Source organism: Dendropsophus ebraccatus, chromosome 6 (assembly GCF_027789765.1).
Source record: "Dendropsophus ebraccatus isolate aDenEbr1 chromosome 6, aDenEbr1.pat, whole genome shotgun sequence".
Taxonomy (NCBI): domain Eukaryota; kingdom Metazoa; phylum Chordata; class Amphibia; order Anura; family Hylidae; genus Dendropsophus; species Dendropsophus ebraccatus.
This window is the reverse complement of record NC_091459.1, coordinates 44,416,541-44,433,236: the sequence shown is the minus strand read 5'-3', so window position 1 is coordinate 44,433,236 and position 16,696 is coordinate 44,416,541. Positions and strand designations below refer to the sequence as shown.

Genomic DNA, 16,696 nt, shown 5'->3' with positions numbered 1-16,696 from the left:
AACAGCCATTATCATATATATATATATAACAGCCATTACTTGTCATTAAATGAAGGCTGTCCAATAAAAATGGTCATCATTTTAACAGGGTGTGAACATAGCCTAAAGGGAACTTTGGATAACACATTTTCAAAGGAATTAAATTATAAAGAGTAATATATATACAGTGGTGCCTTGGATTACGAGCATAATTCGTTCTGGGTCGGTGCTTGTAATCCAAATCCCCTCTTAAACCAACGCTAATTTTCCCATAAGAAATCACTGATATGCAGACAATTGGTTCTACACCCTAAAATAATGATTTATTATTCTGAATAATATGTAAAACAAATGAAAAAAAAACATTCAGAAACAGCAGAATATGTGATATTATAAGTTACTGTACAGTAATGGAGAGGATGGGAAACACAAGGGCTGACAGAGACTGCAGGGAGCATGAAGGAATAAGCAGGGCAGATGTGGGCACATACATGCAGCACTCTGTCTGGGGAGAGAGGCGTTACAGCTATGGAGAGATCACCTCCACAGTCCTGTCCCCTGATGTAAGCCTCAGCCTGAAGTGGGGGAGACTTCCTGGGTCAGAGTACAGGGCTGTAGACCCCGCTATAAAGACCATGCCCCTCCTCCACCCGTGCTCCCACCCAGTACAGGGAGCTCTTAAACCAAAGCAATGCTCTTAAACCAAGTCACAATTTTAAAAAACTGTGAGCTCTTAAACCAAAACACACACTCTCTCTCTCTCTCTCTTATGTCAGAAACTTATTTTACACATTTTTTTGCACAATTTTGATGTCATGGTTTAATGGATTGCCAATAAAGAATAATTTTTATTCCGAATTGCTGGGCTCCAATCAATGTTTTTACATTAAGGGGAACCTGTCAACTGTGTACTATGTATGGAGCTGCAGACCCCAGCAATTATTACATACCACATAAACTAACCATACCTTTCCGTAATGTTATGACTGTAAACTTATAATGCCGCACTATTGTAATGCAGCTTTAAAGGCTGGGTTCACACTATGTATATTTGAGGCTGTATTTGTGAGGCTGTATAGCAACCAAAACCAGGAGTGGATTGAAAACACAGAAAGGCTATGTTCACATAATGTTGTAATTGAGTGGATGGCCGCCATTTAATGGCAAATTTTTGCTGTTATTTTAAAACAACGGCTGTTATATTGAAATGATGGCAGTTATTTACCGTTATATGACGGCCATCCACTCAATTTCAACATTGTGTGAACAGAGCCTTTCTGTGTTTTCAATCCACTCCTGGTTTTGGTTGCTATGAGGACCTGACTTGAGGACCAAATACTGCCTGAAATATACAGTGTGTGAACCCAACCTTAAAGTGTAACTGTCATTTTTTTTTTAATTGTAGAAATCAGTAGTCTAAAGCGATTTTAAGAAACTCTGTAATAGGTTTCATCAGCCAGACAGAGCCTTTCTGTGTTTTTAATCCACTCCTGGTTTTGGTTGCTATGAGGACCTGACATGAGGACCAAATACAGCCTCAAATATACATAGTGTGAACTCAGCCTAAGCATGAGTCCCAGACTACGTGTTTGTCTCCTGCCTTGGTCTGTATTTTTGTCCTCTTTTTTTTATCTCTTTTTTTTTTCATTGACTTTCATTATTGCCTAGCAACTTTGTACTAATATCTGCCCCTCCTGTTTTGACCCTAGCTTGCCATTGTGTATATTTGTCCATGTCTCATATTAGTCTTAAATTTGTCTCGTATTTGTCTCCTGTTCAACCTATGTAAGTGTAGGGCATGGTTCCGAGTTGTCCAGTGTGGCCTAGAACACATTGAAGCAAATAGGCAGGGACAGTGGGCATGGGACAGCGTCAGGGCTGCACATGTCTCTGCGTCACCTATGTGTTCCTTTACCTGTTCTGACATAAACAGTCACAGAGAGAGAGAGAGGGAGGTGCTAAACAGAGAGGTGGTGCCAAACTGCAGCAGAACACTTTCTCCATGTCCTGCTTTTCATGAATGATGTTAAAGGTTCCCTGTTGGAGGCTAAATTTGTAGTTAAAAAAAAATATATATATATATATATATATATATATATATATATATATATCTTAAGGAAGGTCCGAACCCACCGAGGTTCGGGTTCATATATATTTCCCCTTGCTGGATTTAATACCTGTTTTCTTTGCCTCTTGAACTGCCTTCTTCTCTGGAGCTTTTTTCTTTAGTTCTTCTTTCACTGCAATAGAGTGAAATTACAATTATATAAATGTAGGCCATATAATTATTTAACTTAAAGGGGTTGTGGGGGATTTTTACGGTAAACTGTTTCACGTTTCCTGTTCCTTCCACTGAACATGATAACAGCTGGAGTCATCGGGTGGGTGGGGCAGGTTTTAGCCCTGCCCCTGTAGACGGAGCTGATATTGGAGCTCAGTTGAAGTTGTAGCCATAAGGGTAGCAGGACATGGAGGAGAGAATGGGCTTATAGCTACCTTGTGGATGGCACACTGGCTAGCCTTGTTGCCTTGTAGTGTTGGACCCCAAAAAAGGTAGCTACCCCTGCTCTTCTCCATTTCATGCTGCCCTTTCTGCTACAGCTTCTACTGTGCTCCAATATTAGCTATGCCTCATTAGCTGAAAAGATACAATGTAGCTGTCATTTTCTTGTCTAGTATGTTGGCTTACTGTTTGCAACTAAATAGCATAATAGTATTATAATAATTTATTTTAGCATCTACTAAAAAAAAATAAATAAAAGAAAACCCCCCAGTAATTTACCACCACACGAACAATATGGTTTCAGCTGCTTGGTCAGGTCAGTGTAATAAAGTTATTAAAGCACAGGCTCTTTTATGTTTTCTGTACAACAGCAGCAGTATTCAGTAATAAAAGTTGTCGAACATTGGACAACCCCTTTAAGGTCACCTGGAAATTTTACATTATTTTTATAATAAAAAAAGGTAAAAGACAGAAGTTCTCTTGATTCAGAAAGAACCCCACTCCCAGCACCTGAAATGTAGGATGAATAAAGTGGAACTCTACAAATGACTACATTCTGTCTGCTTAATGGCTGCATACAGTGTGTCCTATTTTATGATGGAATAGCATGTCACAATATTGTGCCCCCAAAATAAGCTGTTTACTACTAGAAAATGCTCCAAACGTAGTCTCAAATATAGCTTGTTCAGTCTATGCAGCTTTTTGGCTATGCGGCAGGTATACTATGGAATAATCTTACATTTTTTCTCGCAATTTATACCCACATTGGAAAAACAATTTTTGGAGTCTCTGATTTCATACTAGAACCTTTTTAAAGGTTGTAAACCTCCATTTCTTCAGAATTAAATCTACCTTTAGGGTACAAACCCACTTGACGTATTTGCTGCGTGAATCAGTCTTAAAAATAAGCAGGCAAAACGCAGGTTGGCTTTATACAATTGTTCTGTGTTAAAATACGCAATTGCGTATTTTTGAAGCATGAAGCTACATGCGTTTTTCGCACAGGTTGTTAACAACTGCTGCTTTGCTAACAACAAGCTTCACGCTTCAAAAATACGCAATTGCGTATTTTAACGCAGAACAATTGTATAAAGCCAACCTGCGTTTTGCCTGCTTATTTTTAAGACTGATTCACGCAGCAAATACGTCAAGTGGGTTTGTACCCTAAAAGGAAAGTGACAGCCATACAGGCCACTCACAACAAAATATTTTCTCTCCTTGTTGAGTTTTGATCTTAGATACAATGTTTAAAGCTCCAAAGTGACATGAGTTTTGGAATGATCTGATAGAAGTCAGGTAACCATTGTTATTAGAGATAAGTCCAATCGTTCAGCATTTGATCACCAGTGGCTGAAGAAGTTGGATGCAGCCCTAGGAAGTAGGGGATATTCACACACCGTCAAAATAAGGGCCGTTTTTTTGTACTGTCATTTAACAACAAATTGTGTCCATCATTTTGACAGCGTGTTAACATAGCCATAGACTGTGTCCACGTTTTCATTGACTCTCTAAGGCTGCATCGAACCTCAAATTTTGAATGGACACTCATTGTTATGCATTCTACCTGCTTTCTTTGGCTCTTGAACTTCTTTCTTCTCTGGAGCTTTTTTCTTAAGTTCTTCTTTCACTGCAATAAAATGGAATTACATGGATAAGGGGGAGGTATTGTTTTATGACATGAATAGAGAAAAGTCTGTTAGGTCGCTTATAATAATTTTTAAAGAAACACTGAACTTTTGCCATTGTTATTAAAGTTGTTAAAAATTCACAAGTTCTTTGAGTGGATAACCCTTATAACTAGAGATGAGCGAACTTTTCAAAAGTTTGTTCTGACCCGACTTCCGGATTTTTAAAAAAAGTTCGGTTCGACCGGATTTCGGATTTCTTCGGAAGTCATAGTTTAAAGCATCTATATGATACGGGAGTAGTGTATTTGGTTGTATTTAGGGCTCTACATGTCAGTAACATCATTATCGTTTCAATATCTCAAAGTCAATTTTATTTATTTATTTTTTTTAGACTTCAATATTCACCATTACAGGGTCTATGCAGGAAAGTCATCATTACAGGGTCTATGCAGGAAAAAGGTCACAAATGCAATGAAGGAGCAGCAGTAGTCATTGGAGGCCAGTGGAGGTCCAGCAATAGTCATTTGAGGCCAGTACAGGAGCAGCAGTAGTGAACATGGAGGCCGCTCCTCTTAAAGCTATACCGATGTGACACAGGGGGTGGGCTAGTGCAACATCCCTGTTGGTTGGAAGTGTCCCGGGCATCATGGGAAAGCGCTTTTACCGCCTGGAACACTTCCTGCTTTCTAAAACGGCGGCTGCCATTTTTGAAAGCAAGATAAAAAATAAATAAATAATTCGGAGTGGACTTCCAAAAATCCGAATCCGACAACACTCGTACTTTTGGGAAAATCCGACCCGGATCCCATACCCGCCGAACCAGTTCACTCATCTCTTCTTAAAACATTGCAATTTCGGATGACTGTCTCAAACACATTTCAGTGTACTGTATCTGGCCCCATGCGCAGAAGGAACATAGCGGCAGGTTCCATTCTTCTCTTCCCTTTAGTATATACTTTTAGGATCTTTTTTATATCCAGTGATTTTGAAATGTATGCTATGTTTCTGTACATATTTTATTTACTAGAATGTATTTCTCTTTTTACATACTTTGTATCTGGTATGTTTAATTTCACCTGTCTATGTTGGTCATATTTGTTCTCAGACCGGGTATATGCACACTACGAAAATCATGTGTATAAGTTGCAGAAGATTCCACCACTTGTCCCCCTGCGCTCCCGCTTGATGTTCCAGCCATAGTTGTTATTTCTGTAGTGTGCATATACCCTAAACTATGTAAACTATAAAATTAAAATAAATTAAAATCATGAGCTTATTTGTTGTTACCATTAATTTACTTGGTTCCTCTGAACTTGTTATTTGGTCAATGGGGAAAAAAAAGAGGGAGATACAAAGGCTTCATTTCCGGCCATATATTCCCAACTGGGTAAATTTAGGATGAAATAATTATTGTTAAACAGCTTTAGATTATTTACACAAGACAACTAAAATGCTTATTGGGTAAAAGAAATAAATGATCAGAAGACAGGTTTATGGTCAGTAATATATTCACTGAAAGTGCATTATTGCACTAAAAGCAAGACATTTTTCACTACTTCTTACACACGTGATTTAGGAGGTAAAAAGTTAATAATGCTTTTCAACAGATCAATAGCCTGATCCCAGACAAAGCATGGCTTTGGACATCAAGAAATGTGTACCTGTTTAATTTAACGCAAAACTCTGGGTAAAAATAACCATTTGATATAAGCTTTTCTATATGGTCCAGCTGTTCATTGGTGCCAAGAAATTACCACTGCATTGCAAATAGGAGGAAATGGGAGTGCAGATGCAAGATATGAACATTGTGGACCTCACGTGAACATAAAAAACTAGGGCAAAAGCAGTAGTTTTAATCACAATTGCTAGGCCACTAGGTAAAAAAGATGGCCATTTTTATTGGATGACCAATATTTGATGACAAATAAAGGCCTTCTTTTTATTACATCTGTTATTGTTTTAATAACAGCTGTTGTTATAAAAAAAAATGGCTATTTGTTGTTAAATGATGTCTGCCCAATGAAAATGGACATTTGTTAGGGCTAGGAAACTGGACGAAACTGGACAGTTGATGCCCTAGCACTGACACCCGTCCTGTTGTCCCTGCCTAATTACCTCGCTGCCCTGGACAACAGCAGACAACTTGTCAACAGGACCTAGCCCATGAAGATGTGACACTAAACATAGACAAGACAAACAAACACAAATAAACAAGGTCAGAGGTCCGGGTTGGCAACTAGTGGTCTGCACGGTACAAAAAATGTAATCCAAGGGTTAGTCAAATTGTCAAAAGCCAGAAAGTAAGGGAACCAAAAATTCAAGTCAGGAACAATTGCTAGGTCAAGAGGAAACTCAGGGTATGAGACTTTATCACAGGCAACGAGGAAGGAGAAAACACAGGTCTATGGGAGTTGAAGTCCCAACCCCAGAACTGATTGGGGCCTGAGACTTCAACCTCCTGAACATAATTCAAGCTGACTGGCAGCTGCCAGTAAGCATTACAACACACACCATAAGCTGACCACCCGGCCGGGGAACGATGCAGCCGGTTACCAGAACTGGCATTGCCGCATTTAACAGGCCGGGCGCGTCCTGTGGCAGTGATGGTAGCCAAGCATGCAGCCCAGCTCATGACAACATAATGGTGTGTGCCTTAGGTTATGTTCCCACATTGTCTTTTTTTGTACCTAAAAAAACAGTACCACTCTTGTTGATGGGCTCCTTTCTGGAGTTACTGTTTAGCCTCATTTACATGAATAAAGTAGAGTTTCAGCGTTTCCTTTTTTAATCTACTGCTGCTTTGCTGCACACTTGAGTTCAGACAAACCCTAGCGTGTTGGAGGTTCCCTCATGTTTACTCTTTAACCACTATTTTTAAAATAAGGAATTTTTTTTTACTTTTTTTTTAATTATTAGTGTTGAGAGAACCTGTCAAAATGCTTGGGTTCAGTAATATTATCCCAACCTGAAGGATTTGATTACTGGTAGCTGCAATGTTGTGGCATCCAACTTTTGCATCTGTGGGGAATCAATTTTAGGTTTGGATAATGTCGCTGAACCCAAACATTTGGACATAGCCTAGTGGTGATCTTTTAATTGTATTAAAAATAACATGATATTTAGCCGCATTTAAATTGTCTTATGTTTTATACATATATAGAACAGAAAACTTTGCACATATTCATATACAGCAAAGAAAAAAAAAACAAACACTTAAGCCATTTACTGGCACTGGCCCATTCCCAGGGACATATCCAGAAGGTTTTCTTAATTATTTTTACTTTGATTTCACCTTATGTTGTAAACAGGAAAGACAGTGATCAAACTGTGATGCCACTTGGTGTTCATATGTGTGTGAAAAAACACAAGGACACCTCCAATGTCAGCTACTAAGGAGCATGAACATTTGGGCACATTCTAGGCACCGCTGGGATATCAGAAACCAAGCTGCTTTTTTAAAAGACTTTCAGAGCATTAAAGCAGAACTCCAATTACACCACCTGCTAGGATGTGTTAGCTAGATGTTTAACATCAGCTGTTTCTTTTTTCTTAATACTTTTTCTTAGCTTGCCCTGCGGTGAATTAAAAAAAAAGTATGTAAGGGTTAATTGAAAACTTTTTTTCTGTGCTTGGTTAATGAATAGTTGTACAATACTGTTCTTACTGTGGAGTGAAAACACACAGGTTTGATTGCAATTGCATTGCAGGTTCTAATACTGCAACAAAGTTCCTATATACCTTACTATTAGAAAAAATAATATGAGGCTGTGAAATACCACAATGCAACTGCAATGTAACCTAAGGCTATGTTTACACTACGTAAAAGTACGGCCATCGGCAACAACGGGCGCACTTTGTACGGTGTGGAACACTGCCTTTACTGCTATGGGATCCCGGCCGGAGCTTATATACATAGTATACGTTCCGGCTGGGATCCCATACGGTGCCGGTCATATACGTAGTGTGAACATAGCCTACAGTAATTGTACATATTCACCCCTTTAGGATTTTTGTGAATGTAAAGGACACTCTGCCTTGGAAAAATGACTACTTATGTATAATCTATTATTTTTTTGAGATGTTTAAAGGGAATCTCTCAATTGAAGGTCAGGCTTCGAACTGCAGACACTAATACAGCTATTATGACAACAAAACCTATGGTACCTCTAATGGAGCTGTCTGTGCTTCAAAAAATAGAAAAGTTCTGTTTTATCCAAAGCCAAGTGTTAAAGTGGAGTTGCCAGGCCTTTGAAGTGCCACAGACTGCCGTGCCTCCTTGTCCCTTCTTGATTGACAGTCAAGTCTTGTCTAGAATGATGGACTGTTGTCTATTCCAAGTAAGGTGACTAATCCCCAGCTTGTTTGCAGACTAACTTTTCCCATGACATGTCTCTTCACTGCATCACACGTTCCAACTTTTGTCATCACTTTTGTCACCAGCACTGGACCAATGTCACCCCAACATCCCCTAGAAGGCTCCATACTGCCCTGGTCAATGACCTCTGTTTCAACTAATTTGGGGATCTGTGTGGAGTTTAGGCATTTTAGTGGTCCTGTTCTTCTCCCTAGCACTCCAATTCCTCCTTCTATCAATCTCAGAAGTATACCTTCCATGATATCCAGAGGGTGGAATTGAAGTGTCGAGAAGCAGAGCAGGTAGGACCTTTTCTGCTCCTCAGGTAACCCCTCTAACATTAAAAAAAACACATTAATATACTGATTACGTTCAGATATAACATATTTTGCACTTACAAAGTTTACCTGTACCACTGTTTGCAGTGCTTTCCACCCATAGCATTTGCATGCAGGATAACTATTGGTATATATTTTAAGCAAAACTCCAACAAGACAATTTATTTAACTGGCAGGGTTATTTCAGAGGCCTCATTGATGGGCAGAGGCTAAACATCCACCAGGTATCTCCATTCCCCCAAAGCTCTGGCATTTGGCATTGACATCAGCCACTTTATACTAAGACTTCTGTTTGGAAGGTAAGTAGTTATCTCCAATGCCACTGGCTGTCAGTAGGCCACACATACTTCTTTCCTGATATTATAACATACAGTACATGTATGTTTATGGGGAATCTTTCAGCTTTAATTCAGGTTCCCTGGTTCAAGGAGAAACATAGTACGTGTCATATATCAACAGCACAGCAAAAAGTAGCCGACACTACAGCCTAGAGCCGAACCTGAAAGGCAACCAGGTAATGAATGGGGGGGGGGGTGTTCGGCGGTGCTAGTTATTTGTACAGTCTCTGTAGTACACAATAGATAATGGAGAAATGAGAAAACTGCACTCACCGAGCACCCAGCTGGCGTCTGCTCCATGATGTCCGCACTTAAGAAATAAAAGAAGTTGTCACAAGTGTCGGTGAGTGCAGTTTTCTCATTCCTCCATTATCTATTGAGTACCTGTCATATATACCTGTCGTGTAAATGCTTTTATTCTCTGGTACAAAGAGTCAAAGAGGCTGCAAGCAATTTGAAATATGAATTGCAGCAGATAGTTTCACTTTAACAATTGAGAGTAGTTAAAGGGAATCTGTCATTAGGTTTATGTTACCTTAAACTAGGGCAGCATAAATTAGTGACAGAAATGCTGAACAGATCTGTGTATAACTTACATTATTCTGTTTAGCCGTTCTCCTAATATGCAGTAGAATAGGATTCTTGCCCCAATCAATCCCCCTGCCCTCCAGCTGCTGATTGAAGTTTGCTGCCTTTAGACATCATGGATATATAACTGCCAATAAACAGCTGGTGGGCGGAGTTGTTTGCTTCTCATGAATAATATGGACTACTGAGCTCATGCACATAATGGAGAGGACTACTTATTGTCTATGTTATTCAGGAGGATATCTCTGGATCAGCTGTACAGAACAGTGTAAGTGATACATCATTCTGTTCATCTTTTTTTCACTAGTTTATGCTTCTCTTAAATAGGACACCATAAACCTATCGACAGAGTCTCTTTAAAGGGAGCAAATTCATTCTCACTGTTTAGGGCAGCATGAGCTGTAAATAATTCTCTGACTATGCAGGGAAAATGTAGCTTTACCTAATAGTCCATTCCTAAATTTAGCTATTCGACTATTTTAAGTTTACTTGATAATTAACTTTATCTTGTTATGTCTAGCATTCTCAGATAATTGGAAAAGTTGTCAAAAGTTCTGTAGTCTGATTTTACAGACTTACTTTTATGAGAAGAAAGAAAACAGAATTGAGATCTTGTTAGTTGTACATGTGTTCGAAAATGGGAAGATGCCTCACTGGCTAATGGGGATTAACTTAGAACTCCAGAGATTCCAAGGATTATGATTAAATGGGTTGTCCGGCAGTGTCCCTGGTGGGTCCCCATTTATATCCACTTCCTGGCTGAGGTCAGTCACCATAAGAGTAGTGATTGGCTTAGCAGGCGTTTCCTATGTGATGATAACACCTTCAAGAAATATAGGAATTGTCTGGGACCGACAAAACCTCCAAAGCGCTCCCTTGAGTGAAATGGAGCAGGTGTCATAAGGTTTCTCCGGAAATCGGCATCGCACGGTGGATTAATAACAAAGTAAAAATGGATTCATTTAAGGCAACGTGTTTCGGCTTGTTTGGCAACGGACAAGCCTTTCTCCATTGCCAAACAAGCCAAAACGCGTTGCCTTAAATAAATCGATTTTTACTTTGTTATGAATCCTCCGTGTGATGCCGATTTCCGGAGAAACCCTATGACACCGGCGCCATTTTACTCAACGGTGCGCTTTGGAGGTTTTGTCGGTCCCAGACAATTCCTATATTTCTTGCTGGATTCTCCTGCTAACATTCTGTTAGCTGTGATGCTCCCTGTGATACCGGCTGCGGTGTATTCTACAAGCGTGATATAGTGTTGTGCCTATATTTTGCACAACACAAAAAGGTGAGTGCACTTGCAACTGCACCAGTTAATAATTGCACCCTGAAAACACAAATTGCACCAGAAGGCGCTCCCCTGTTTTTTCTCTCTTTTCATGATAACACCTTTTAATATATATGGCCATGTTCACACGTCAAGAATAGAGAAAAAGCGGCGGCTTTTGCAATTTAAAATAACATCCGTTTTTTCCGCAATTTAACTGAGTGCATTGCAATCAATGGAAAGACGGACATCCAATGCACACAATGTATTGACTAACGGACTTTATTGCCACAGACGATTTAACTGCAGTGCATTGCAATCAATGGAAAGACGGACATCCAATGCACACAATGTATTGACTAACGGACGTTATTGCCACGGACGTCAAAATAAGGATCATGACAATTATTTTTGGACATCTTTTTGCAAACAGCAGACGTTTTTATTAGTTGTTCACACACAGTTTTTCTTTTTTCACCGTTCTTTCTCCGTTATTACTATTAAATTCAATGGACTTTTAAATTAAAGGGGTACTCCGGACAAAATTTATTTTTTAATGTTATTACAAAAGAAAAGTTATAAAAATCCCTAATATACACTATTTATGGGAAATGCACATATGGTGCTATTTTCCCTCAACTTAGGAGGTCAGGCAGGCTCACTTCCTGTAAAAAAAGGTGACGTCACATCTCAAGTGCCGGGTCCAGCAGGGGGCGCATGTATGCATCTATATAGATGTATCTCCCTCTCTGTGCTGGCTGATACTGACCCCGCTGTGGAGGCCCCTCCCCCCAACTAACTCACCCTGCCGCCCGGTCAGCATTCCCCCATATAACTCTGAGCCCATCCGTCCTGTGCAGGAGCGCTGACCCGCCGCTCGTTCCTGGCAGGGTGAGCATTCCTGTACCTCCCCATCCAGCCGCCCGTGCTCTGATCTGACCGGTCCCTTGCAGGAGCGCTGACCTGCCGCCCGGTCGTGGTGCTGTGAATGTTCCTGCACCTCCGTATGCATCAACCTGTCCCCGTCTCAGATACCCACAGCGCAGGAGCAGGAGCGGGTGAGCGCTGAGGCGAAGCGAGGACAGCCTCTGTGCCCCACTGTGCCTCACCCGGACGCCCGCTCCTGCGCTGTGGGTATCTGAGAGGGGGACAGGTTGATGCATACGGAGGGGCAGGAACACTCACAGCACCGCGACCGGGCGGATCAGAGCATGGGCGGCTGGGTGGGCAGGTACAGAAGCGCTCACCCTGCCAGGAACGAGCAGCGGGTCAGCGCTCCTGCAGAGACCGGGTGGGCTCAGAGCTAGTTGGGGGAACGCTGACCAGGCGGCAGGGTGAGCTAGTTGGGGGGAGGGGACTCCACAGCGGGGTCAGTATCAGCCAGCACAGAGAGGGAAATACATCTATATAGATGCATACATGCGCCCCCTGCTGGACCCGGCACTTGAGACGTGACGTCACCTTTTTTTTTACAGGAAGTGAGCCTGCCTGATCTCCTAAGTTGAGGGAAAATAGCACCATATGTGCATTTCCCATAAATAGTGTATATTAGGGATATGTATAACTTTTCTTTTGTAATAACATATTAAAAATAAACTTTGCCCGGAGAACCCCTTTAAGACACATCCAAAGGCCAATTAGTAGCCCCAAACTAGAATAATGTGCAATGCGCCGTCATTGCACTAAGCTAGACAGATAAATGACGTCCGTTATTTTAGACTCAAAACAACAGACGTCTATGGGGAAAAACACTAATGTTCCTGTGGAGAAATGGCAATGCATATTTGGTGTTTTTAATGGCTTTTTCCCCGAAGAAAAAAATCTAGTCTAACAGCAGCAGAGTTTGTTTGTGTTTGTCATTTTCTCATAGCCTTTTTTTTTATCATCTCTGGCATTTTACCCCTTTTTATTTTGAATCCAGTCATGTTGATTGTTTACCATGTGATTCCAGAATTTCTAAAGAAGAAATGGGGTAAAAAAATATATATATATTTCTGGCGTTTTTACCCCCCCTATTGAAGTATAAAAAAACACCATAGCAAAAAAAACCTCATGTAGATGTGGCATCTCATTTTTCCCAATTTACTCTCAGCTAACGTCTGGCTGCAGTTTTTTTGACCTAAAAAAACACCATGCGTCATGACCTGGGTGTTTTTATTAACTTTACTTAAGTTTACTCTATGGTACATAAAGTGCCCCATAATTAGCCTCAAGGGCTTAGCATAACAGAAGGAAAAGGAAACAGGTAAGATATCTTTGACAAGGATTATTATCACCAAATGGAGCTTTTTAAAATGTTTGACAAGCCTGTGCTCTATCAAGTGACGCTGCATTCTAATTACCTGCATTTTAACTAATCATTAAGTCTCACACCCTGCTCCAAACATCCAGGCTGCATACAAATGTGTTACTTAAAATGTAGATAACATATATTTAACATTTCATTACCAAGTTATATACATTTGGAATGCTAAAGTGAAGGCTTGAGGTGTTTAGCAGTAAAATAGTGGCCAAATGAAAGTAAGAAACATGGTCACTTCAAATCTTGACACTTTGACTCTTTACTAAGGCTGCATGAGGTGCAGTAAATATTTTTGACACATAATTGTACTTGGACTTGCACAAACTCACAGTTGTATAGAGCGGCAATGGAGTATCCATATGTTGTCCAGTATGGAGGTTTACTATTATTATTATTATTATTATTATGAAAATATGTTTACAGCAGAGGACACAGTATCTTTCTTATACATAATATGGAGTCAAAGATACAAGCCTTAAGCGGAGAGGTTGACTTATTACAGCTAAAGACTCCAACCACACAACGTCATTTTTTGGCTGTTTGACGGCCGTGTTTTTGGATGTCAGTCATTGTTTCAAAACAACAGCCACTATACCACACCCTTTGAAATAACAGCCGTTATTTGTGAACACAAGGATGGCTGTCCAAAAAAAAAGGCCGTCAAATGGTCAAAAAAAGATGTTGTGTTCATGGCCATAGTCATGGTCATGGTCATACGGCTGCATCCAACTTTTGCAGCCACAGGGAGTTAATTGCCGAGCATTCCGGTTCAGAGAAAGTTGCCGAACCCGAACAGTTCAGCCTCTCTGCTCAACACTAATAGAGTATCCATGAACTGTCATACAGGCCCAAAGCTCATGGCTCAGCCATGTACATGATGCCTAACGCTCACAGTTTAATGTAGATATTCTTTACTCTACTGCATTTGTTTAGTAGTGTTGCCTCATCAGAGACAACCCTTTCAAAATGCTCCTGGCACCTATTCGAAGAGCTGATTTTGCCAGGGGAAGTCATAGACAGCAAAGCATTTTTCCTAGGAAATGTATATAGCTCTGCATGTTACCTCACAGAGCAAGGACATAAGTAGCAGATCCAACTTTATTATGTACTTTGGCCACAGCAGGACATCTGGACAGGGTTTACATTCATGACAAAACCATTGCGAAGCGTCACTATGGTTTTAGGTGAAAGTTCATAATAATGTGTGTGTACATGAAGAATAACTAGCAACTATAAGAATTGATTTTAAAAAATGTTTCAAGACAGTGATCATCTGATGATCGGCTCCCCGGATGATCACTATCTCTATTACACAGGGTGATATCTGCCTGATTTAGTGGATAATAGCTCTGAGCCAGGGGTGTAGCTCGGATTCATGGGGCACCATAGCAAAACTTCCCACGCACAACTGACACGCTTGCTCTGTTGGTCCACTGCATTTAACTAAAAGGGCCCATTAGGAGCTGTTATGGTTAAATACATAGGTGTAGGAGACTACTTTCTGCCTAACCCTTTATGCACTGAAATGTTTAAGTGACACAAGCCTCACTTACATGCTGCAGCACAAAAAAGGGTTAAAAGCAGAAGAGAAGGAGATGGCTGGTGCACTGATAACCTCTGACCTCTGCAGAAGCTTCAGAGATCAGAGGTCAGGGGTTATCAGAGTATTGAAGCAGAGATCTTCTTCTCTTCTTCTTTTTACACTTTTTTGTGTTGCAGCATGTAAATGAACTTTGGGTCAATAAGGCGTTAAGCAGAAGGACACAGGCCGGCTCTTATCTTTCCTGTGCATCCCCGGGCCCCCCTCCCCCATGGGCCCCATATAAGCTTCCTACCCTGCCTTTATGGTAGCTACACCACTGCTCTGGAGGGATGGAGAAAGCTATATGTCTTGATGATCCAACCTGTATCCATGTCAGGTACTGTCCCGAGCAGGACAGTTCTCGGCATGGACAGAGGTGGTAGCAGAAAGAACTGTGTCAGACTGGAGAGAATACACCATTTTATGCAGCACATACATCAGCTGATAAGTACTGTAAAAACTGAACTTGAGTCTTTTAAATTGAATTAATTTACAGATCTGTATAACTTTCCAGACAATTTAAAAATACTTTTTTCCTCTTTTATACTCTTTCCTACTTTTTCATTTTGCATTCCCACTTTCCATTTGTGTGTCTCTACTATTCACCGAGGTATGTGACATATGTTGCACTAGAAATAATTTTCAGTGGTGTCAGGTCATTTACTAATGGTTCACCTTCCATTTCAATCTGCAATGTGATGAATTTCTTCAGTGAATGCCTCAATAACTAATACAGGCTATAGAAATCTATGTAAACCAATGGAACCTGGAGGCAATCGGGAAGTCATGTCATGTCTGGAGATGTGAGCATCCTCAGCGGTATATTCGCAGCTCACATTCTGAAGCATCCCAGTTAATGAAGAGATGAGTAAACACGCTGCTTGCTCCTGATTGCACAGTTGGCTTCTCAATATGTTTCTCAGATCGTTTTTCCTTTTGAGCGTTGGGTTATGGAGTCTGTATTTTCTCTTGTACTATGTTTAAGTGAGGATTGCATCCTTTCTGATTTTAATTCACAGCCTGACACAACACACTACAGAAAAAATGTTTTTAAATGACTTTTATTACTGGCTTGTTTGATTCTACCTCTAGAGTATTTATGCCATGCGAGAGATTTAGGAGAACAACTAATTTGGCAAGTATTATCAAAACAACCTCTTGTTTGGTACAGATAAGGATGACATGTAGACTGTGCAGGCGAAAGTGTCCGAGAAAAATAAAGGAAGACCAAATTTCACAAGCAAAAAGATTGAATAGAAACAAAGAAGAGACGGCAAATGCTACTGATAAGCACTAGTGGCAAAAGTGATTCAGTGAATAACAAACAGCACACACATTGCATAGCAACGGACGCTGTCTTCAGGACATTCCTGCAGCCGAAACCTCAGCAATAACAGGTGCATTTATACCCCCAATGTTAAATGGGGTAAAAAGAACATAGAGCTTATTCATTGTATAGTGAATTTTTTTAAAATATTTCCAATATACTTTTTATAATTAATCAGTTTTTAACTTCTTATTGACCGTAGTGTTTCAGTCCTAAGTGAGTAAGCAGTTTTAGCACAGGGCGATTAAGTGGTTCCCACATTTTATTGGTTGGTAAACCACAGTAATATTTCTTTTTTTCATAAATCAAAAGGTTCTTTTTTAATATAATTATAGAGGATTTTATTTTTATATTTTTAAACATCCCAAACAAAAATTATAACGACAAATGCTATAGGTTATTCAGGCACTTTTTGCTCTGCTAAGCAGGGGGCACCTGATGATTACATGCTCAAATCTCCCATTGATTTCAATGGGGTTTGTTACTT

At 40.2% G+C, this 16,696-nt stretch overlaps 1 protein-coding gene across 1 annotated transcript in view; it reads right to left on the bottom strand.

Annotated features, from left to right (window-relative positions):
- Positions 1–2,124: 2,124 nt before the first annotated feature.
- TRDN (triadin) overlaps positions 2,125–16,696 on the bottom strand; it is a 255,364-nt gene continuing 240,792 nt past the window's right edge. The window contains exons 26-27 of the mRNA XM_069974192.1: positions 4,047–4,109; positions 2,125–2,219 (exon numbers count right to left, since the gene is read on the bottom strand). Coding sequence (XP_069830293.1) covers positions 2,125–2,219; positions 4,047–4,109 — 158 coding nt within the window. The remainder of the gene's footprint in view (positions 2,220–4,046; positions 4,110–16,696) is intronic.